Below are 24561 nucleotides of genomic sequence, written 5' to 3' on the forward strand. Positions count from 1 at the left end.
TGTTTTTGACGTGCGCTTTCACTTTAACGTAAATTGTTGCTTGTTTTTAGTGTCCCTTTGAAAAAAGTTACGAACCTCTGTTGTTTCATGTATACTATCGGCCAACTGTGCACTACTTGCATGGTGGCTTACTACTTGTCTAGCTCGATCTGTAGAATGTCGTATCAACTAGCCCAAGTTGAAGCTTTGCCAGCGGCCTCCGAAAGAATATTTAAGATCACACATGATCGATAACGCCGTTTTTTTTTTCTACCAAACTTTACTAACTAACCAAGACCATGCCCTGCTAAGTGACCGCTTGGCTTTGTTGGTGCTCGCGGGGTCGATTCGACGGGCCCATCTGTTCGCCAAGCTCACGATACTAAACGAAGTTATCTTCACACCACACGTTACGAAGAGCGCGGTGATTGCAACAACCAACACGAGTACACCACCTCTGCATTAGATTTAAAAGCTCCGTGTCTCCATAACCACCGGTCACCCGGTGCGGTGTTGCCGGTACACCCCTGGGGGTGACGTGTTTGCACGCAGTCACGTGACGCACCCAATCAACCGTCGGTGAAGAAGATGCGGGGTGTGCTTCGGCTGCGGAGTCGTCGTGAGTCAAACGCGCGCGGCACTCGCGTGATGACGCTGCGATGAATCACGGGCCTCGACGTCAGGGCAGCGACGTTTCGGCTGCGCTCTTCTTCTCCCCCCCCCCCCCCCCCCCCACCTTGCTAGCTCGCTCATTCGTCGTCCCCCTGATGGAGGCGATCAATGGAGCGTATTAGTCACACACGCGCGCGAGATTCGAACGCCGCGGCAGCGTATAGCTTGCGCTGTATACTTGCGGCCGCGGCCCCGCACACGGGCTTGAAGCAACGCGGCGGTCTTTTTTTTTTCTTTTTTTCGTGCGACCCAGCGCATATGGAGAATACGAGTGAGTTGCCACAACGATACGGTCGCTATTGAGGATTAGAGGTCCACTTGCCGGTGTCGCGTTGTAGTTTATAGTCATGGGTGGCAAAGGTGATTGAAAAACCGCCGCTGGTTGATACGCTTGCATTGGCGTGTACAGCTGGACTAATGCCCAATTCCGTGTCGTTCATATCCCTACTGAAACGTTCCGTATGCGAGTCCAATAATTCCATATGTTTCCATAAAGAATACACACGTTTCCCATATATTTTCCATATATTTCCGTAAGATACTTACGGAAACATACGGAATTATCGGACATCGCATACGGAACGTTTCAGTAGGGATGTTTCTTGTATGTCGATCCAACACGCGAGGAACACGAATTTAGCCCCATTGCGTCGAGTCTGACGGCTGAAAACGATGTTCATTGTAATTACGCCATTCGACTGTGTCAGGAATGGTATGCACCTCAGCCGCGGGCGTAACTGGAAGACTGCGCGCTGGCGACGGCAGGTGGATTCGGTGCTGCAAACATCCGTTTTCACCCTACGAATCGTTGCCGATTCTATTCGTGTGCGCCGATCGGAGCACTTAATGATTGATTGATTGATATGTGGGGTTTAACGTCCCAAAACCACTATATGATTATGAGAGACGCCGTAGTGGAGGGCTCCGGAAATTTTGACCACCTGGGGTTCTTTAATGTGCACCCAAATCTGAGCACACGGGCCTACAACATGATCGGAGCACTTAGCTTCATGCAATGCGTTGCCCTCGTTGTTCAGTACAGCCCAGCCGGTGCTACGGTCTACAGGTGGCGCTACGTGTTTTTCGAGGACGCTTGTGCCTTACTTCAGCGCCCCCCTCCCCTCTCGAGACACACACACACACACACACACACACACACACACACACACACACACACACACACAATACAGGACACGAGCGAGGAAGCATTGAACCGAGGCGCAAACAGAATACGCACCGATTCCGCGTGCCAGATGCCTTCCGCCCTGCGCCCTTTGTTGCGTCCGGTATCGTTAAAATTGTGCGGATGTTGCTGTAAACATGAAGGTGCTAACGCGCATAAACGTAACGTTATATTTATAAATGTAGATTACACGTGTGCTTGTGTCCAACACTTTTTTTTTTTCCGTTGGTCAACTGCGTTTAGCCGCTATCGCCTCTAAGATGTCATTTCACTGTTCTCGTTCATATTGTTCACGATTGCATGTTTTTGTTTCCAGCTATCGATGTTACACCCGTGCACTTCTGTCAAACACTTGTCCGCTTGCCTTCTTCGTTTAGCCGCTGCGGCATTTAAAACGCAGTTTCAGTGCGACGATAGTTATAGCGCGTGACCAGAACGACGACGCAGAGACAAGACGGACACGAAGGTGTCGTCGTTTTGTTGTCGCGCTATAACTATCGTCATGTCATACCAACTAGCCCAAGCTGGCATACTGTTGTTTCAGTGTTCGCTTTCACATTGTTCACGACTGTATGCGTTGTTCCGGCAGATGGATACTACAAGCGTTTGCGTTTTATCGTGTGGTGTTTCACAGGTGGCTTTCGGGAGTTCCAGCGGCAGTTTGCCCACGAGTGCACGAGCAGCGCCGCGCCACCTTGCGTCGAGTCCGAGGCGGTGCGCGACGTGTCGCAGTGGCCCGCTACGTGCGTCCTACCTTTCCTGTTGCTGGGCAACGAGCGTGACGCCCGAGACGCCGAGCTGCTCCGGAGGCTGGGCGTCGGCTACGTGCTCCACGTGACGCCGGCGCTGCAGCAAACCAACGCCGTTACTCCCGCCAACTCCGTTACTCCCGCCAACGGCGTTACTCCCGCCAACTCCGTTCCTCCCGCCAACGGCGTTACTCCCGCCGGCACGGACACGGCGGGAGTACAGCAGGAGCACTGTCCGGGGCTACGTTGCAAGCGCCTGCCGGCGTCGGACAGCTGCCACCAGAACCTGAAGCAGTTCTTCGACGACGCCTTCCAGTTCTTAGGTACGTGCCCGGAATCGGCCGTGATACGTCGTTATCTAGTTCGCGCTTATATACTGTGCTCCTGTTGCTGCACGTGTTCCGTTCTGGTCCGGTCGTCAGTTGTTGCCATTCGTCAGACCCCCGATTGTCATGGCCCGATTGGCCCAGAGGCTTACCGCGGCCTCTCTGATTGGCTTAAAATGGCGCGCGATTACGAAATCTGACGATGCGGCGGAATTCGACAGTGTGCACGATAGCACCCATTGAGCTCTGTGCGCGCCTCTCTAAGTAGAGCGCTGCAGTCAGCATAGACATGCACACGTGTAAAGCCAGGACCTGTCTTCATCTGGGCCTTATGTGATGCGAACGCAAAACTCAGATAACCCGTGTGGGGACGTGAACTGCTCAAGGCGAACTTTGGCCGACTCAGGTGTTACGCGCGGTGACGTTCTGCGCGCTGCTCACGTGGGGACATCTTTTGTCTGCCGTCATTGTGAACGTTGCAGCGCTGTCTATTCCATCCATGACGTTCCAACTAGCCCCTCAACAAGTTTTTTTGTACTTTCTGTTTCCCGCCCCGCCGCGGTGGTCTAGTGGCTTAGGTACTCGGCTGCTGGCCCACAGGTCGCGGGTTCGTATCCCGGCTGCGGCGGCTGCATTTCCGATGGAGGCGGAAATGTTGTAGGCCCCTGTGCTCAGATTTGGGTGCACGTTAAAGAACCCCAGGCGGTCGAAATTTCCGGAGCCCTCCACTACGGCGTCTCTCATAATCATATGGTGGTTTTGGGACGTTAAACCCCACAAATCAATCAATCTGTTTGTCGGAATGTGATGAACGCGCACCTTCGTTTCTTTGATAAGCACAGACTGCTGGGCGAGTTGCTGATTCTTTTCCTTATTGGTTGTTTTTTAACCTCGTGAACATAAAAGAGGCGAGAACGAAAGATGGGAAGTGACAGATCCTTATCTTCCCCGAGCCTCCGCTTCTACCACCTTTCCTTCCCTTGCGAATTTAAAGGCGCACGGATCATATATTCATTTGCCTAAGACAACTCGGAGTCGAAAGTAACATTTTCATTCTCTGTCTATTGTATTGATATATAGAGAGTGGTAAGCTAATGCAGTTTTCGTGGACTCAGATAGCTTCATGCCGATCCCGATGGCGCAGTATTGTCGCACGCGCGGCAAACCACCACTGGTAGGAAAGCACAACTTATCACTCACTACGTATTACACATAACTGATTTCATCATTATTTGGGACTATGCAAGCGGCTATATTCACCTAAGGAGTGGTGGCGGCAGCATAATTGAACTTGCAGCTACGGTGCGAATGCGCTATTTAGTCGAGGAAAATAATCTCGTAAAAGGGCGTATATCTCGACAGCACTGCAGAGGTCAAGCCTTCTGGTCTGTCTATACCGGCGGTCGCGACAGGTCCGGAGCTTCATCCGGCATGAGCGGAAGTCGAGAAGAGTTTTCACTTGGGCTCGCTGGTCCAACAGTCTGAAGAGAAGAGCGCAAATACGGACGAAGGCTTGTTGGTCCAACAGACAGCGCAAATGCCGACGAAGGCGAAGAAGACAAACGTAGCGCTTGCCACTGCATTGCGTGTCCCCCTTTTCATGTATGTTCTGCGAAGACGTCGTAAATGAAGATGCCACGCGTCCTAGCTGCAAATCTTCAGATAGAAGGAAGTTTGTGCACGCGAGTATGGAGACCACTGTAGACTCCCAGTGCTGGGGCGCAGTAGCTTCCAGTCTCATGCAGGGCTACGTAAGTTCGCTTGTCTTTCCATGTATTCGCAGTTGGCCGGGTTACTTACTTTTGTGCACTTTATTACGCATCCCTATTATTCACTCGCGAGCAGCCGTTTGGGGATGAGGTGTCCTCCGTCCCCGATCACAGAGGGCGAGTGTGCATGACGCATGCGCAGATGGTCGCACGCGCCGATCGCTGGGAATCCGCGCTGCATGGCACTCTCGCGCTGACATCATCGTGCCCGATGGCTCACACCAGGCCAGCGAGTCCGAGAGCGGCAGTAGTGCAACTGTTGACACCACCCCGCTCATTCCCCTCGTCACCGCGAAAGGGCATCCCCCGTCCGCGCGTAGGGATGAAGAAGAAGAAGACGGGTGTGTGACTCAGCTAGCGCGCCCGGGGTTCGCGTAGTCCGCAGCTGCGCTGTCCATTGTTAGCGGCCCCAGCCTACCTGCCCGCCTGTCAGTGCGTCACCACCAGCGCGCGGCGGCGAGAACACGTGGCCTCGCGACCATGACGTCACGAACGGAGGGAGCCGTGACGTCACCGGGGTGCGCGCCGCTTTTGAAAGCGGGTGCGACTCGGGAGTTTTGGTTCGGTTGTGTGAATCACACACACACACCGATGCGTTGACAGCGAACGTGGATGGGGAAGGGGGGGGGGGGGGGTCAAAAACGGCGCGTACTCACGCTGCTGGTATTGTTCCTTTCCCCTTGCGTCGCGTACGCGCGCGCTTTTGGTATGGCTGTGTCGTTGTATAACGTTTTAACGCGATTTGCTTCTTATACGCGTGGCCTTGTCACCCACGGTAAGAAGGGGGAGCGACGGCAACGAACGTCCAATCTAGTGCGATGTTTGACGCGCGTCGGACGAGGAGCGGAAAGGGAGGGGGGGGGGGGGAAAGGGACAGGTCATGCGAGCCGTGACGCATTTTCAGATGCACGCGCGCCACATCGCTGACCGGCGGCGTACACTATATGACGTTATCGCGAAAGGACGCGAAGTTGGGGCTAGTTGCTACGTCTTGGAAGGCGTGGGAATGGAGATGGCGGGGGGAAACACGCGGCGGTGGGGGACCGAGACTGCTTGCTAGCGATGTCTTTTCTTGTCGCCGTACGCGTCCTCCTCCTCCTCTCTCCCTTCTTTTTTTTTTTTGCGTTCCCACGGCACATTCGATGTGACGTCATCCGTTGTGTGTTCTCCGATTGTTATACTGTGCAAAATTACTAACGCTTGAATGGTGTAGCGTGCAAATTTAGTCGATTTTTTGGGGCAATCCGCCAACATGATATCCAGTGCTATAACGAGCGTTGGCAGTACGTGGGTAAATAGATTTAAAATCTCGTAATCATGTGGCGTCTCTCGTAATAATATGGTGGTTTTTGGGACGTTAAACCCCACAGATTATACATTTAAAATGACGTGACTATGAAAAAAAAAAGCCACCCGCATCTTCTCACGGGGGAACTCGAGTATATGCATCGCACTCAGATTCCGTACGGTGTTACGGGATTCGGTTGGAGCAAGACATAACATTATCTTCAAAAAGAAATAAATAAACAAATTTTGTTGGCGCGTCTACGATCTCGTGGCAATCTGCAAGGAAGTCGTGGTCGGTGTACCCATTCAGGGGCTTTAAGGGTATCGACAAGGAAGCGCTGTCGTGGGATTGATGATGGCGTTCCTCTTTTTTTTTTTCGTTTTTTTGCGTTTTGTTATAAGTTTTCGAGTTTCTCGTCATCTTCGTCTAAAAAGCGCGTTGCGCTTCTTTGCCTCGTTAGTTGACGGCTCGAAGAAAAAAAAGAATAAGTAGTATAGACGAATCCACCACGCGTAGCGAAGGCACTTCGAAGGTCTTCCGGGAACAGGCACGTTGCCGTGGCGTCATACCGCCACGTGCGTCAGATCGCGTGGGTCGAACCGTTGCTGCGGGACCAGGTGTTCTTTACGTTATACTCGATGACAACATAAAAAAAACTAAAAAATATGAGCCCCGCCCGACACCGTAGGCTCTCCCGCCAAAGGCAATGGCTCGTTACTTCATGTGACGTCACCTCATTCTCGCCTATGGTAGGTGAGTTTATCATTACAGACACGCATTAGTGTCGCTGGTTTTTGGTCGATAATTTGGAAGTCTCTGTGCAACTTCGGCAAAGATTCAGACATCACTTTTGGCGGGAAACGAAATAACTTAAGTAGGGCCAAAGAACCTTTAATCATTATAATGCGTACTACGCGCGTTAGCAGCGAAAACTTATTTATAGTTACTATGAAAACCGTCTAAAAAAATTCAACTCTCACAGATGGCCGCTAGGGGCGCCGCGGTTCTGGGGCTTTTGGGGGCGGAGCATGTGTTTCTGTCTTGATTGGTAACCGAGTTACAGTTATTCGAAACTGCGAACAACTTGAGAATGCTGCTATTAATTGATTGATTTGTGGGGTTTAACGTCCCAAAACCACCATATGATTATGAGAGACGCCGTAGTGGAGGGCTCCGGAAATTTCGGCCACCTGGGGTTCTTTAACGTGCACCCAAATCTGAGCACACGGACCTACAACATTTCCGCCTCCATCGGAAATGCAGCCGCCGCAGCCGGGATTCGAACCCGCGACCTGCGGGTCAGCAGCCGAGTACCTTAGCCACTAGACCACCACGGCGGGGCAGAATGCTGCTATTATGCGCGACAGTCTGTGCTAGAGTGAGCGCAACAAGTTGCCGCAGAGAAAGGAACCGATTTGTCATACATATGCGCCACGTCACCGAATCCGTATAATTAATAGCGATCGGAGGACTATATAGTCATCGTTTAGCGGCATTTCGTGGAAGTATAGCGAGTGGGACACGTCATTCTTTCTGTGCTGACAACTGCAGCCAGAGTTTTCAACCGTTTCCTGATCAACGCGACCGCGAAATGGGACGCTACGCATAATAAAAAAATTATAATAAAGAAATGAAATAATAATACATAAATAAAACATAATGGCACGATTTCGGGACAGAGTTTAGCGACTGCGCTTTGGGCCAGCCTTTTCAGGCGAATCTTCTTGTTTTTGTTTGTTTTTTTGCGTGCGTGCCCCGCCGCGGTGGTCTAGTGGCTAAGGTACTCGGCTGCTGACCCGCAGGGCGCGGGTTCGAATCCCGGCTGCGGCGGCTGCATTTCCGATGGAGGCGGAAATGTTGTAGGCCCGTGTACTCAGATTTGGGTGCACGTTAAAGAATCCAGGTGGTCTAAATTTCCGGAGCCCTCCACTACGGCGTCTCTCATAATCATATTGTGGTTTTGGGACGTTAAACCCCACATATCAATCAATCATTGTTTTTTGCGTGCGTCACGTTTCGCGAAGTGCAACCAGCATTGTGAACTCGTTAGTTTTATCATTCTCCCCGTTTTTTTTATTTCTTTATTAGTATTTTTTAAAATCAAGAACGTCAAGCATCTACTTTTTGTGTATCTTGTAAGTCTAAAAACAAACTTCCTCAGCTATACGCATACGATTCAGCGGCTCGTTGTTGGTGCACGACAAACTTTTCTAGCAGCAAGAATGAAACTTTGAGCCGACTTGTTGCAACTTCGTGAGTGACCGGCTTCGCGCTTTTTTCTCGAGAGTTTCATTCGGAGCAGTCGTATCACACCAGGTGTAGTAATCGACCTGCTTCGCATTGTGTTTGCCACCGGCGTGGCCAAGTGAAATTCCGCGAACATCGCCTCTCCCCCGTAACGGGGGATTTCCCGCTATACAGGCTCGCGTCGGAGGAACATGGCCACTTTCAGATGAACACACAGCGCGCGCGCTGCAACCGGAAACCGTCGACAGCACGACGCAAACATTGCCAGGCGCGTCCGGTTTCTTCCGCGATAGGCAAACTCTTCATCGTCGCGACCGGCAAACAAAAGAATGCGCCGACCCCGCCCTCCCAGTTTCCCTTTAATGGAAACTTCCCACCAATCGTTTCATGCCGCCTCGTCTGTCGCGCTTTCTTGTTGTGTCCGTGTAACCTTCGCGCAGCACGATCTATCACTGCTTCAATTAATTTTCTTGAATGTATAACGATGTCCTACGCGCAGCATACGCTCAGCTAACTGGATAGTTTAGGTTTTTTTCCGGTTGGCGCTTTTAATCACTTTCGAAAGCCTTGGACACGGTTATCCACCGAAAGCTCTTAGATTAACTTATCCTTACGCTGAATAACCCATATGTCGGGCCAACTAGAACAACGGACTGCCGACCCCCTCTGAAAGTTTGCACCGATCAATAGTAAGCAGTTTCAGAACAGGGTAGCCGAAGTTTTGCGTTAATGTTTGACTCCACTGTCATATGTGATATCCCGCCTCCTATTCTAAAGCTGTCAAACCTCGCGATGACAGCACTACCCATTAGTACCGCTAATTAATTAGCTTTAGTGTTTGCTAGTCTATATTTTAACAACGTCCCAAAACCACTATATGATTATGAGAGACGCCGTAGTGGAGGGCTCCGGAAATTTAGACCACCTGGGGTTCTTTAACGTGCACCCAAATCTGAGCACACGGGCCTACAACATTTCCGCCTCCATCGGAAATGCAGCTGCCGCAGCCGGGATTCGAACCCGCGCCCTGCGGGTCAGCAGCCGAGTACCTTAGCCACTAGACCACCGCGGCGGGGCAGTGTTTGCTAGTCTATATTTTAACAATTCCGCATCCATGGCATGCAGCGCCTACGTACCGCGTGTGTCCAGCAGGCCCAAGCCAAGCGAACTAAAAAGCAAAATAAGAAAAAATGGTGAAGGCAGTGGGGGGGGGGGGGGGGGGTAGCCATAGAGTTAACAAGCTAAGATTTGCGACAGTGAGATCTGACGGGCGAGTCGATAAACGCGAATCACGAAATAAAGTGCGAAAGAAAGTAACAACGAGAGGAACCTCGTTCCGTTAGCGCGTCATTTCATGGTCGCGTTGCTATCGACGGTGCTGCTACACGAACGATGATAAGCACGGTGGCGCTGCGCGCACGTTGCAAACAGGGCTTATCATGCGTCGCTTACGGCTCGCTCGTCATGTCGATAAAGTGGTTGTTCATTCATCGGCTCTGACCACTTGCCGAGCAAGAGTGAAGTACCGCCCGCAGTTGGCGCAGATATTTCGCTAGTGAAACTCGTCAATCCGAGCTACTTACTTTGCGTAATTGCCAGGACTTGCATTGTCAGATGGTGCGCATCACATTCGATAACAGAATAGCCACTTGTGTCCAGCTGGTCGCACTATTTCTCCCAATTATTACCTCTGTGTTTTTGAAAACTTCGGCGCGAAACCGCGAAAAAGCGTCCAGTGGGCAAGGGCAAATTGAGCCCTCGTACGCGCATGCGCCGCAGTCACGTGGGCAGGCGCGCGCGATAGCAGCGCTCTTCAAAATTGTGTTTTGGTTTCGATATCGCCTAGAATAGTTTTCACCGTTTTCGTTGGAGCTTTTGGTTTCTTCTGCAGGCCCCTACATGTGCCTACAGTATAACCAGATATATTCCATGAAATCTGAACTTTCCTTCTCATACTTGCTTCAGCGCAGAGAAGTGTCGCATAACGCCTTTTTCTTACTATACGCGGTCGTCGCCACAGATGAATATGACACACTTTATCAAGTTTGCTTGATGTACGGTCTACTTTTATTAATGATATCAGCCACGTCGCAGTAATTTACCCGCGGACGTTATGAACATTAATGTTTACGAGAATTTCTGCTGCAAACTCAGATTCCTTCTAAAGTTCTGTACGGCTCTATTGTACTTACTTTTTTGTTTGTTTTTCTCTTTTTGTGTGTGTATGCTTTCACCATTTGCCCTCTGTAATGCCTCTGGTCCATAAAATAAAAATGAGTGGGTGTGGGCATGTAAACTGAATCTCTTGCCGTTCTCTCCCGCAGACGAGGCGCATGCGAGCGGTAGCCGCGTGCTGGTGCACTGCCACGCGGGCGTGTCGCGGTCTCCGACGATCACCGTGGCCTACCTGATGCACCACCTGCGACTGCCCCTGGTGGACGCGTACCGCTACCTCAAGGCCAAGCGACCCATCATCTCGCCCAACCTCAACTTCATGGGACAGCTGGTCGAGCTGGAACAGAAGCTCGCCCTGAACGAGCACCAACAGCCCTGCGTGCAGTGCTGCCGCGCGTCGGCCACCTTGCTCGAACTGCTCGCCGCCGAGCCGTCTTCGACGGCTGGCGTCTGAGAGCGCAAAGTTACCTTCCTAGGGACCAATCCGGTGCCTTCGACGTGCTCCCCCATCAGCCTTCTTCAATTTGTGCGTGTTTTGTGTGCGGCTTTAGTCATTTAAGGCAGAGAAAAACTAAGCCACGCTGCATTTGTGCCCAAGATACTGCTTAAACCACTTTTTGGTTGTGATACGTTACTGGTTCCATAGGCATGTGCAGCGTTCCCCATCAAGGAAAGGAAACTTCTATCACAGAGTGCCTCCTGACCCCCCTCGCGCGCATGCCTTGGACTCGTTCCATCTGCGAAGAAGGTACTACGCATCTTGCTCAGTCAGAATACATACGCTACACTGCCAACGACAGACCAACGATGATGAAAAAAAGTCTATGCAAAAAAAAAAAAAGAGGAAAGACTGGACTTTCAGAGGCAGCCGAGTGCTGCGTGACCTTCTAGTCTGCCTGCTACAAGTGCCAGGAAGGACATGTGGTGTCGTGACGTACTTTTTTTTTTTTCGTGTGCTGTTTGTACTCCAGTGTGAAATCTTGCTCAGTCGAACTTCTCGTCGTACATTTAACTTAAGATAAATATTTTGGCAGCGACCCTTCGAAGGCTACAATAAACGTCATTCTCCGTAGCTTGTCCACACCTGCTTTCACGTTTTTGCAGCTAGTGAGTCATTCACTGCGTTTGGGATCGAGGCGTGTTTCACCAGCCACAAAAAGAACCATCCAATACCACTTTAAATGAAGAACTTTATTCAAATGCCAACACTGGCTCACTCGATTCTGCTGGTACACAAAAGAGTAGTACCAACAATGCCAACATCTTAATACAACCTCCACACAGTCCTTCTTCTTTCGTCACAAGCATTCATTTTGGGAATAACTTTTTCAAAAAATGAGCAAAATTGCAACAACCTACTCTTGTCCTGCCCATGAAAGAGTGTAAGTGAGACAAAAATAATTATATTTGTTGCAATCCATTGTAATGAGAAAATTTTTAACATGCGTGAAAAATTGACAATGCAGTACTCAAGTACTCACATGGAGTTAGCAATATAATAATTAAAACAAACTGGTGTTAACACTGCATGAAAAATTACGCAAAGAATCTAGGAACGCAAACATAACTTTGCCTTAGGTACATGAAATCAGTTCCCGAAGGTCAACGAATAGTACAAAAAGAAAACACTCACAAATTCTACCAATAAATTCCCTCACGGCACATTCAAGTGGTCTTCAGACCGAGCTGACAAAGCCGACTGATGGACGCACAAGATTCCGAAACCGTATCACACAAACAACATTAGCAGCACTCTTCCAACCGTTGAACACGTTAATTGTCCCAACCAAGATTAGTTGCATAGCTAAATAACATTCAGACCATTGCATGAACCTTCGGTGAAGACCACACGAATGTGCCACTGACTAAATTTGCAATAACAGTGCACAACTGTTTCTTTTTCTGCCATTGTCATTCGATGGGAATGCCTCGACTTGACGTTTAATGGCGCTGTCTGATTGCAATTATTTTTCACAGTAGCAGTAAACTTTACCAATAATAAAACACAGCCTGAATGTTTACTCCTTTTTTTTTTTTTTGTTTCTGTAACTAATGGGTTTTGTGCCCATTTTACCGAAACCCTTTTTATCCTACTAGGTATTGGTCAGTACATCGGAAATCTGCTTAGCCCATTTCTTAGCTTGTAATTACTGATCGAAGTAGAAGGCACATTTTTAGTTGCTAGTCATAACAATTTACATCTAAGAGGCACTAAAGTGACACACTTTATAGGTTTATGCCAAGAAATTATTCTTTCAGAAATCTGATGTAATTTATTTCATAAACGTAAGCTGATAATTGAAAGAGAAACTGCATAACAAAGTTTCAATATTGAATTCCAAGCCTAAATTCCAACACCCGAGTGCGAGTGTTAGTGATACAACATATCTCAATGTCTTTTTGGTACTTTAGCTGCAATGACTTAACAGAACTTCTTAAAGCTTGGCATGCTATGTCTCTGGCTACCTTGAAGCACAGCATACTGAACTTTTTCCTTATGAAAAAAACTATGAAGGCTTTAGCTGACAGCCGATCAAATCTAGTGTTATCACAGTGGGCTGCCTGCTTTGGGAACAGTAATGGTGACACACTGCTTCACTGCTTGTACTATCTAGTCTTTTTTTTTTGTTCCTCTCAATTATTATAAAAAGTCAGCACGCTATGTTCCATTTATGTGAATCGGGCATGTGTTAAATTGGTGGCACACACGATTTGTTAACTTGGAGCCCATAAAACATAATACATCAAACCTGGATAAATACGGTAGGTTTAAAATTTTTTTTTATCGCGTAAAGTGAAAGATACACAGCTGCAGCTCAAATGAAACAGTTTTTGTTTCTTTTTAAAGTGAGCCATGCTAAGTACTTTTTTGCTTCTTATGTAAATAATATGCATTTTATTAATTCAAAGCTTTTCATCTTTTCTTACAGTATTGCGTTTCCGCAAGCAGTAATGTCGGAATCTTTGCCGACACTGGCTAAGAAGTTAAACTTTTCTACTGAAAACTAGCTATGTACAAAAATGTATCTGCGTGAGAAATTCATATACCTAAAATATCGCATAAATGAGCAAATGTATTTGGATGGCAAGCCTATGTGAATTTCCTCAATGTGGGAGACTGCAATGTCTGTAGACAGAGCTTACATTTAGTCTTAGGTTGTCAGTCTCCTATAAGGCAATGAAAAAGATAGATATTGAAAATAATTTTCTTTTAAACACTGCCATTTCATTTTAAAAACAATCACAGCTGCCAAGCGTCTTAGTCGATTTCAAAAACAAGGCATGACGAAACAGCTGTCTATAGGTTTATGATGAGTGTAAATGCTCAGCTTTGCCGTGATCTAGTTCCTACTTCACAAACAAATTTTTCTTTTGTACTGCGTTCCCTACATTAATCTTCAAGTCGCTTTAAAAGTTCATAAAACACTCATTTACACACAATCATGGATGTGCGCTCGAGGAACAAGAGTAGCTTGCGTACAAACTTATGAATGGAGTTGGGCGTGCATGAGAGGACAAATGTTGAAAGCGCGCCAGCGCACCTTCTTTGGAGAGCTCGGTGAAATAAAACAAAATAACCGACAAACGTGCCGAATGCCAGCACTCGGCAGCCGCGATGACGTGCCGTGATGGATGACAAAGTGAAAAACACTCGCGTAAGACAAAAACAATACTACGAAAACGATCCCCACAAAGCTGAAAAACACAACTGCACACGTTGTGCTGGGACGGCCGCAAAAACACGAGCCGTTCAGCTCAGGTAAAACTGCACACCATCACCAATACCACCACCACAAAAAGAAGGAAAACAGTCGATCGTACAAACGCTATTCGACAAGATTACACTGCCAGTGTAAGCCACAATCACAATGTCATGGTACACGCAAATATCTGCATGTGACGCCAACACAAACGCACATCTGTTTCAAAGAGCAGAACAGGCCCTGGCAGGTGAACAAGCGATACCACTACACGAACGAGCATGCAAAGCTTGAAGCGTCACTGTACACTGCATAGCACAATTAATCAACGGACATACAGCACAGTACTGTCGTACGTGTACTTTTCTTGTGTAGTGTAGTGCTATGCAGGCTAAAGTGATCTACATTCAAGCACATCATGTCAGAAAATCAGCTAATGCATACATAACATCGCTGAGGTACTGCCCTTGCAAAATACAAGAGCCACTACAGTCCGCTTAATGAAGGCATTTCTTTGATAACCCGTGATAGAAAGAAGCCTAATTGGCAACTATCGCATCCATAGAGATACTACGCTGAACCACCCATGTGCATTTAATTTTTCTTTCTAAAATATATTGGTACTTTGCAGTTACATTTTGATTGAAGATGAGAGAGGGTTAACAATTTAATACATCTAAGAATTGGAAATTAGCATTTGTACTGTTTTATCACTTCATCTTTCCCATATTATCTTTGACCACACTGCATCAACCACCCTGCACTTCTATGCATCTCAAGATTTCTTTTTCCTGGTAAAAAATGAACAGGTTTTCAATGAAGCTACGGTTCTCTCCAAAGTATTCTAACATGTCATGTTGTAAATGAAGACAAACTTTCTTTTTTCTGTCTTATATCAGCTACCGGCAACAAATGAGGCAGATAAGGCTGCAAAAAAGGCTTCAAATATGTTAGGCAAGCAAATCGTCGCAGCACAAGTAGAAAACCAAGTGCTCGTGCAGTGCTACTATGAAGCAACATCTTGCAGAGGCACAGCGTGAAAATTGAGAACAAAAAGACGAGGCGGTAAATGCACGTATCACTACACATCTACCTCTCCTCCTTTTACCTGGCTTCGTTCTTTTTTTTTTTTTTGCGTGTGTGCGCACTCTCATTGCCGTGACTTGCTGCAACAAATCGCCCAATCACAAAGCTTGCAGCTTTCAGAGGAGTCAGTCACAAATATGGAACTTCGCACACACAACAGTCCAGGCTGGTGTCAGTGATCACTTTATGAACACACCTAGTGGAACATCCTGATAAGCTGATCAACTTCAGTTCATAATGAAAATATCGGTTTACCGAGAGACGAACCAGCCTCTACCCAAAGAGCAGCACTGCCAGCAACCATCAGTGCCGTTCAAATGATTACACTTTCTCAATAAAAACAAGGTTCTTCTCCTATAACAAAAGTCTACCGTGCAAGAGAATCTAGTTAATGGGAACTTCAAAAGATCGGTAAAATGTGTTCCGGTTAAGAGGAGGAGATTATCTGTCATAACCCCTCTTAACGTCATTTGGTATACTAAGCATCAACAAGCGAATCTATCGGGAAGTTGATCGTGTGGTACGGGGTCCCACTGATGGCTGTTGAATGAATGATGCTTTACATCCATGGGCTTGAAAGAAAGGCATGCGAAATATTTAAAAAAAAGATAGAGAAAAAAATACCAGCCTCAAGTGTTTATATAGATGGCCAACAACACATATTTGTAGAAGGCGAACCTCGGTCAATATATAATGAAAAGTAGGCATGCGCGAATATTCGAACGCTTTGAATGTTCTTACAAATATTACTGTATTCGAATTTGCTTCAATTCAAATTCAAATTATCCACAATTACTTTGAGGTATTCAAAATGAACGAATAGTGGTACATTAGTCCGCATGTAACCCTCTTGTAAAAATGGTTTTACTGCAGTGAAGGGCTGCTGAGCCATGAAAGCATTTCCACATGAAGCCCGCACTGCCGAGGAGCTGCACTTCAAGGCTAAATGAACATAATACTCTCACATCGATTCATCATTTTTTTTTAAGGTTTAAAAGCTTGCTACGATAGCTTATATGCTCTAAGTATAGTAAATTTTAAAACATAACGTATTTTTCAGGTTGTCACTTGCAATCTACTGAAAGTCATATCCTGCTAATACGCGAAGTTATTTCGCTGCCTTTAATGCAAAAAAAATGGCATGTGCACAAGCCTTGTTTTATTGTTTCAATTCTTTAAAAATATTGTGCAGGATAGTTTCGTCATGACAAACATGCCCATTTTATCTTCACAGTATGCGATATATTGAATTCAATTTGCAATTATTTGATAGAAATCACGATTCACTTCGAATTCGCTTTGAACCTAAAATTCACTAAAACAGTTCAATAGATAGAAAACATCTTATGAAAGAATACATTTATAAATGCCCTCTCATTTGAGAAAAGTTTCTTCCGAGTTTTTACCTGTGGATCTGTTTACAGAGTAGCGAAAATTCTCTTTTCAATCAATCAGGTTTCATTTTTTTCTATCACCCATATGTCGTACCAGACAAGCAGCGATTCCATTTGCGGTGCAATTTTGATTAACCGAAATTCCACTGTACATGTGAGCTCCACACGCAAGTTTTTTTTTTTTTTTGCTGATAGCATATTGGACATACTAACAAGGATATTACTTTTAACTCAATACGTCAAAATACATCTCTCATGCAAGACGATGCTAAAATGCTTACATGAAGCATTATGAGGCAGAACGATATTTGCATGAAACGAAATGACTGTGATCTGTTCCGAGTGAATGCAGCAGTACATCCACGAAGGCATGCACAGGTTTCCTGGAGGCCCCGTAATAAACTAAAGTTATGAAGGTATGACCAACAACGTGCTATCACTGGCAGTTCCCATCACATAATGAAAACAGGAGCGATGCAATACTTCTTCTAGCAAGACAGTGCATTGAAATGGCAGCCTACAACAGGCAGTAGCAAACAGTATCAGGTCTGTTATAGATGTCGCCAACCTAAAACTGTGCATAAAGGTTCCCTATGTTTGAGCTGCCAACAGCGCTGTACGCCAGCTCATACTTAGCAACCACCACGCTCTTCACGAAAACCGAGAGGTGGTGAGGCCACTCTCATCAAACACTAGAATCAAACAGATTCACAATAATTAAGAACAAACAACTTCTTAAACTTCCCAGTGCTTACTGTACATCCCACTCAAGACTGCAATTAACAAAAGAAAAGCAATTCCCGAGAAACATACCGCATTCACTCGTGTAATGAACGCACCCTCAGCTTCAGTCGGGAAATTTGGTTCTTTTTTTTCCTCCCACATAACAAACGCGCTTCCTACGTTCATTCGCTGCAGTCCTGCTAACTGACACCTGGCGCCTTCTTGTTTGTTGGATCTCTTTTGTTTTTTTCCTTATTATGCCGACCTCCTCAGCCCCCTCGGCTCACTCCCTCCCCCCCCTTCGCATGCTGCTGCACAGCGTATTGTTCTTCTTTCCATCAGTGTGCGGCACGTCCCTTGTCTTTTTTTTTTTTCATTATTTGTGCGCCACAGTGGGGTTCACAAACAGTGCGAGTGTAGAGACATCGCAGTTGATAAGCGCACAGTGAACGAAGGTCACAAAACTGCCCGCAACAGTTGCTTCCTGCAAATACGAAATTTTAAGGCCCACCCACATGCCCGTGATTTTCGAGCGACGACGACAGGATTTGCTGTTGCCATAGCTGTCGTGAAAGGCCATTTGTCGCCATCGCATCAAAGGTTTCCAGAAAACCATAAAGAATTGCTTGTCGCCCAGAAAAGAGCCTGACGAGTTTCGAAAGATGGTAGCACCCCCGATTCTCGCTTCGCTTGCAATTTGCTCTTCATGCTTGTTATCCGCGCACAATAATCCAAGGAATGCAGGATATAGGCTACCTTTTCTACAGTCACTTCTCATGTGAACAGTGAAACGGCAGCCGTATTTTGTCGTTAACATTGTTACCGACGATTTGTATTGATGCTCCAGCAGTAGCTTGGTGCAATGTCAACAGCATCGTCGCGGTCGTCGTGCAAGGTTGCCGCGAAAGTGGCAAAGTTCGTCGTAGCGCACGCTCCTAGGCGCCCCTCAAGATCCCAGCAGATACCACTGTTGCGGTTAAACGATTGCAAAAAAAGGAAGCCGCGAAACACCTTTAAGGAGTGCGCCGGCACCGCAGGGACAGCTTGCACAAGGTGGCGCCTTAAACCACCGAAGATGAGTGAAGTGCATCAAAGAAGCTGTTTCCAAACTGCTAGTGCACGCGCATGTCAATTGCGAAAGGCTAGACGACCTCACCTTTTTTTTTTTTTTTTGCATTACCGCATTTCTTGCTCCTCCCGAAAAAGTTTTTATAAAATTTGCCTCGCATAATAAACGCACCCCCAAGTTTGCTTCAATATTTAAAAAAAAAAAGTGTGTTCATTTTTCGAGTAAATACAGTTGTCATTTGCATTCAAAACATTGATATGCTTCCTAGGGAAGCAATATCGATCAGTACCACTGACACATTCACAAAGCTTCTTTACCGCCATGTTCACCACGTTTACCAGACGGTTCACCATGTTCACCAAAACTTATGCTGATGATGACACAATAGTGACACTAGCACCTTTCATTAACAATGCTTGTAAAAAGCCACTGATGTGAACAGAAACTGTAATGACACTGCTGTGAAGTAAAAAATGCAATGTGCCGACTGTACAGATCTATTGAGGGCACAAACGCACGAAGTGCTCCGGTAATATCCACAAACTTCGAACGTCAATAAGTACACTTTACAGAGAATACAAAAGGCACAAACCAAAGTGTGCCTTGGACAGGTGGAATCTTGTGAAATGCACATTGTTTGCAATGAATGTGTGGAATGTAATTATGGAAAAATGCGTGGAATGTGGTTAGCTACATGGCTATATTCTGAAACTGTGGCTTTCATCGGAACATGATTTGAGGTTTTCAGAAGTGTCTGTTACAGACAGTGGCAGAACAACATCCCCAAAAAATGGTACAGACCCAAAAGTAGCCATTATGAATGACGTACAACATCTTGTGAGAGACGATGAAAACCACACAAGTTTTAAAAGTGGAACGAAAAGAAATGGCCCCAACTTCGGAACTCCGAAAGCATAACCACTTTTCAAGCGTCACGACAGTTGCTCCTGGATTATTCCGTGCACTATAACTTCAGTAGCATGCAACAGCTGCCAGACTCTGAAATAGAGGAAATGTGGTTTCCACGGCTTCACGTTTGTCAGCAGAACATGGTCAAATAAAGCATGACTGTTGGAGCACGACTATTCTTCTGAATGTACCCGATGGCGTTTTCGCCGTGTTTTTTATCGTTTTGTGTCTCCTGTCTTTGCACGGTTCTTAACTATGTATCCAATGGTCAATGAACGTAGTAAATTAAAGACAAAAGTCATGGAAATGTCGTTTTTTACCCTGTATCCATTGGTTACAACAATAAAGCTTCCGACAAAAAATTAGTAAAGGGAACTTGGGCCCTGCTGCTTACAGAAGTAGTTAGCATTGCAGTTAAGGCAGCATTGAACTGACGACTCTAGTAGTACCACACCTGGATTTGCTTGCCTCTACTTCTTCCTTATGGCTCCAAGTGACTTGGTGAAATGACAGACTGGCTATCGTTTTTAAGAAAACGTGTTACAATAGCCCAATTTGCAGTGATTATGCACAAATTCTTATTGCTTTTCGCGTTTGAAAATCTTACATGAGTGTTCTCGAATTAGGGCTACAGCGAACAAAGTCACAAGAAGAACGTACGAAGCCACAAGACTAGAAAAATCCACGTTCTACCCGTAATTCCCCATGGTGGCTGAACAATCGCAGAGCGAGAGTTCTCAATAAAAATTCGAGCCGAAAACATTACGGCTGAACCAATACGTTAGTGAACTATACGAGCAGCAAAATATTGACACTGTACCGAGCCAAAGTCCTGTTCCTGACGCGACTATAAATACTTAAAAAAGTGCACATTACAAATATACAAAAAATACATGGTCCATAGGCGTATGTTGTGAATAAGCAAACGCTGCAGTGCATACTGCTAGTTCACTACACGAAAAAGACCACTGTAAGCTCAATTTAAAGAAAAAAAAACATACAAAGTGCTCGAATGCAGCCTAGATAATGACAAAAATGTGAGGGTTTATCAAACTTAGCCCACAATTAAAAAAAAAAAGCTTTGTCTTGTATTGGGCTATAATTAAATTCTCATCAGACACTAACAGAAAAAAGAAAGTGGCAATCAGGAACTTGGAAAGAAAACAATTTCTGCAGGACAAACGTATTTTCCGCACAGGACAAAACTCTTATCAGTTTCAGTTTCTGACATAGATGAGCTAGGCTCCGCAGCTTCCAAGAGACGCAAGGGGTCAGAGAGGAAACGGGAACTGCATAGGCAGTTATGAAGAGGGGAAACTCCCAATGCGAGACTCAGTATAATAATAACAATATGTGGGAATTTGCATCCCCAAATCACGATATGATTATGAGAGACCCTGCAGTGAAGGGCTCTGGAAGTTAGCACCATCTGCTGTTCCTTGATCGAAACGCGCCCCCCGCGGCCTAGATTGGATTCGTGACCTCTGTATCAGCAACTGAGCACCATAACCCCTGCTCCACAACAACGGATAGAGACAAAATGAGAAACATCGAACGCTTTGTAATGGTAGTCCCTGAGCCAGTGTTATCAAACTGTGTAATGTTTTCTCTACTTTAGGGTAAGAAATATGAAGTACAACATGCAATTGAAACAAATTTAACCTGAGCAAAAGTGTAAGGAAACTGTGCTCGCTCAAGAAATGAAGTGACACGCCATGCACAAAATTTTTGTTCCCTACCTCTCGTCATGGATACGAAGCATTTGGAGCAGTGCACAAAAAGATTCTTCTTCTGTTATTTTTTTTTCTCTCATTTCATTTTTGGGGTGTGGTTCTTCTCACGAATTGTGCATGAATCCTCCACCGAGGACAGCGGTACGGTCAACATATACAGAAGCTTTGGCGGATTTGACAGAACGGGGCAGCATGGAGAATCACACTGCAACATCGGTGATAGACACATGATGACAGTTCTTTGAACTTTTGTTACAAAAAAAATGCAATAAAAAGGCTAATCTGTCGACCACATGGGGTGTTTACATGTAGAAGAACATTTAAATGAACCTTCCACCGCACATTGGAACGACCGCTTCCACGAACGACATTCCTTACATTACTTTCCCTGCAGCTCACTCGCGGTATACAGCCGCTGCATACGAAGTAGAACGCTCACGCTCTCTGTCTCCACAAAATAAGCTTAAGCGCGACTTCGCAACACAAGAAATGACCCGCAAGAATGGTCATGTGCAGACGGCATAATCGCAGTGTTTATGCTGCTACGATGCCAGCTAGCCACCAGATACAACGCTCCCTTCAGAATGAGCCATCAAAGACAGCTAAGAAAGGAGGCTCCACAGGCTAAGGCAGATTCCAGGAATGGCATAGCTATTACTGGATTCGCTTGCTCAGAAAGCTGCCTCCGTTAGACCATGCTGTTCGAGTACAATACTGAACGGTAACTTATGACTATTGATGATGTGCGATCAGCTCTTTCATACAAGCGACATGGAGTAGCCAGCAGCACAACGCATACGTCAAGAGTAGCCACACTGATGAAAGCCCTTAATTAGGAGTGACAGTGTGTACCACGCTGGAGGACAAAAGTAATCTATATAAAAATATAGGCCTTCTGGACGTCATTAACATTTAGGCAGCAAACAAACAGATTAAAACAGCTGCAGTCATCTGTGTACCGTTGAAAACAAGCCGAGCAAGGAGATATCACCTACACAGTGACTTCAGCAACACAGTAAGGGGTTTTAAATGTTGTGTACACAATTTTTTTGTGCATTATCCGACAAGTTTTCGAAAGAAGCCTGAGAACACGAATGAGAAGTTGGGCTTCGGAATGCAAAACTTTAGGTTACGAAAAGACGCCAAAGCTATTGCTTCAAGTGAGCTCTTTTACTGCTGGCCTTGTGCCGCTGTCAAGCCACCAAGTGGATATAAAAACAAGAAACTCTTTGAATGAATGGAACGAAACCTCGCTCTACTTCCAAGCAGCGAAACGAGTGGCTGCATCCCATGCAAGTCAGTGGACTACTGCTTGTCTAATACTTTTGTTCTGAACACGTGTAGAGAACAAAGTTAAAATGTAGGCTTCAACGTGCCGAAAAAAACACGGTGGGTTGCGAGGGGCCGATGTTGCGGAGAGCTTTAGATCAACTTCAACCACCCGGGTCTCTTCTTCAACATGACATGAATGCACGACACACGAGCCATAACATAACGCAGCCATGGTGGCCAGAACTTGAACCCGCAACCTCGCAACAATCCGTTTCTTGAACATCTTGGTAACAGTTCTAATTACAGCTCAGATAAGATGAAATTGAAGGACACACATCACAGCGCTCAACTTTAGATCAATTTTGACTGCATGGGGATCTTCAACATGTAATGAAAGCACAATAAATTGTTTTACCGCTTTACATATGACACATTCACATTTCTATGCTTATTGTTCGTTGTTCTGTTAGAATTCAAAATAGTTACCTTCTAACGTCATATGTGAAGTAATCGCAAGGGGGGGGGCATATCGCCAGTGTATGTGTTCTCTTAACATTTAATTTTAAAATATAGGAGTGAGTTTCACGCTGCAGTGTGTCTTTCAATCTCCTTTTGTCTGTGCTGTAATTTATACTGCTTGCAAGATGTTCAAGAACTATTATCAACTAGCCCAGCTGGCCGCTCTGCCCCGTTTTCACGCTTCCGCGAATACCTGCAGAGACAACAGCCCGACAGGCCACCGCTGTTATCTCGTTTCCTGCAAACCAGCAGAACAGCCTGGCTGAAGCGCCTGGCCTTAGGTCAAGCGTCTCACTCCGGTGATCAGTGGCAGCAGGATTTGCGACCGGACGGCGTCGTGCGGGGGCCGAGTCGCTTCAGCGACTGGTCTTGGTGGCCAACCAGGTGGCAGTCCTCTCGCTGAGCCAGCACTTCCTCCACCAGGCAACGCATGGCTTCGTCTGCGTGGGCGTTCATTAAGCAGTAAGTAGAATGAAATGCACACATTCGATGTAACACGCAATGACGACCAAGAAATAGTCGACACAAGCAATAAGTTTTCCTCTGTATTGAGAATTGAACGGATCTGTGCACCATTTTTAAAATAGCATTACTTTTTGACCGAAAATGGAGCTCCCCCCCCCCCCCCCCCCCCAGTGTTTCTGTACATGCAATTGCCTCTCACAATTTGGGATGTCTGGTACTGTATTTCAGAGCATGTAGCCTATAGGCAAGATAATTGCTCGTCATTAAGTGTAACTGACTAGATTGCAAATGAAGGCAAGCGCGCACAATTTAGGTGGGCAGGTGAGATTAAGAATGCAGCTATAATGTAGCAGCCGTACACACAGGACTAGGTTGATTAGCAGAACACTGGAGAGGCCTTCGCGTGTAAGCGGACGTTGTCATGGTGATGACAACGATGACAATTTCATTACCTTTCAGGTGCGACATAATAGACACCACTGGCTTTACATCAAATTTTTGCTTGAAGTGTTTGCCTCCTCAATTGCTAATGTTTACTGATCCTAATATCAGCATGAAATTATTATTATTTTAATTTAAAAAGTTTCCATAAAATTTGTACTAGTCTTTTGCGATTATGACGTATTGTAACTGAGCTGCTTTTCAATGTTTTTCTAGCTGACCTCACTGCTGTGCCGCTTTTCGCAACCAGGGATGTAGGCCTGGCCAGGAAACGGTTCTGCACGTTTCCTTTTGTCTCATCTCATTGGCATATCTGACACTGTTATGTACACATGCCAGACTATACAGCATTATTATTATTTGGCTTTAGAGTTCAAATGCGAGATAGCAAGCAAGGAGAAGGGCAAAACAACACAATAATTTCAACAGTACGTTCGTCTACCTCTGGTTCATATTCACCTTCAGGTTCATATTGAGATGGACTGCAGACGAATGCGTGAAATATTGTATATTCCATAACAACGTATAAGACGCTTTATCACAAGAAAGTTAAACTTTTGAGGGTCAAAGACTTGCACATTTTCCATTCTGAACAAGAGAGTCAAAGACGTACATGTATGTCATTGCCTTTATGCTTAAAACACATGCCTTTTTCTATCATTTTTCTTGCCTGACATGTGCTGCCACATTGTGGGAATACATGGAATATTTTTCTAGCACAGATTCCTCTCACTTTCTTTTGTTATGCTCTACAACAGTGGTGCGCTGGCTAGCTTTGGCTTTGTCCTTTGGCCAGTTCCCACTCATAGTACCCGTAAATCTGGTGGCTTTAGGTTTAGAATTTTTCAAAAAGTGAAGGCT

At 46.0% G+C, this 24561-nt stretch overlaps 2 protein-coding genes across 3 annotated transcripts in view; one reads left to right on the forward strand and one right to left on the reverse strand.

Moving 5' to 3' along the window:
- The window catches only part of LOC142765708 (dual specificity protein phosphatase 10-like), a 30687-nt gene extending 19227 nt beyond the window's left edge, over positions 1-11460 (forward strand). The window contains exons 3-4 of the mRNA XM_075867167.1: positions 2469-2906; positions 10538-11460. Of these exons, the coding sequence (XP_075723282.1) occupies positions 2469-2906; positions 10538-10842 (743 nt within the window). The 3' untranslated portion in view covers positions 10843-11460. The remainder of the gene's footprint in view (positions 1-2468; positions 2907-10537) is intronic.
- A 98-nt stretch (positions 11461-11558) lies between these two features.
- The window catches only part of LOC119167067 (ras-related protein Rab-32B), a 28109-nt gene continuing 15106 nt past the window's right edge, over positions 11559-24561 (reverse strand). For both annotated transcript variants that reach the window (XM_037418483.2, XM_037418485.2), the window contains exon 9: positions 11559-23234. In XM_037418483.2, coding sequence (XP_037274380.1) covers positions 23098-23234 — 137 coding nt within the window. In that variant the 3' untranslated portion in view covers positions 11559-23097. The remainder of the gene's footprint in view (positions 23235-24561) is intronic.

This window comes from Rhipicephalus microplus, chromosome 6 (assembly GCF_043290135.1).
Source record: "Rhipicephalus microplus isolate Deutch F79 chromosome 6, USDA_Rmic, whole genome shotgun sequence".
NCBI lineage: Eukaryota > Metazoa > Arthropoda > Arachnida > Ixodida > Ixodidae > Rhipicephalus > Rhipicephalus microplus.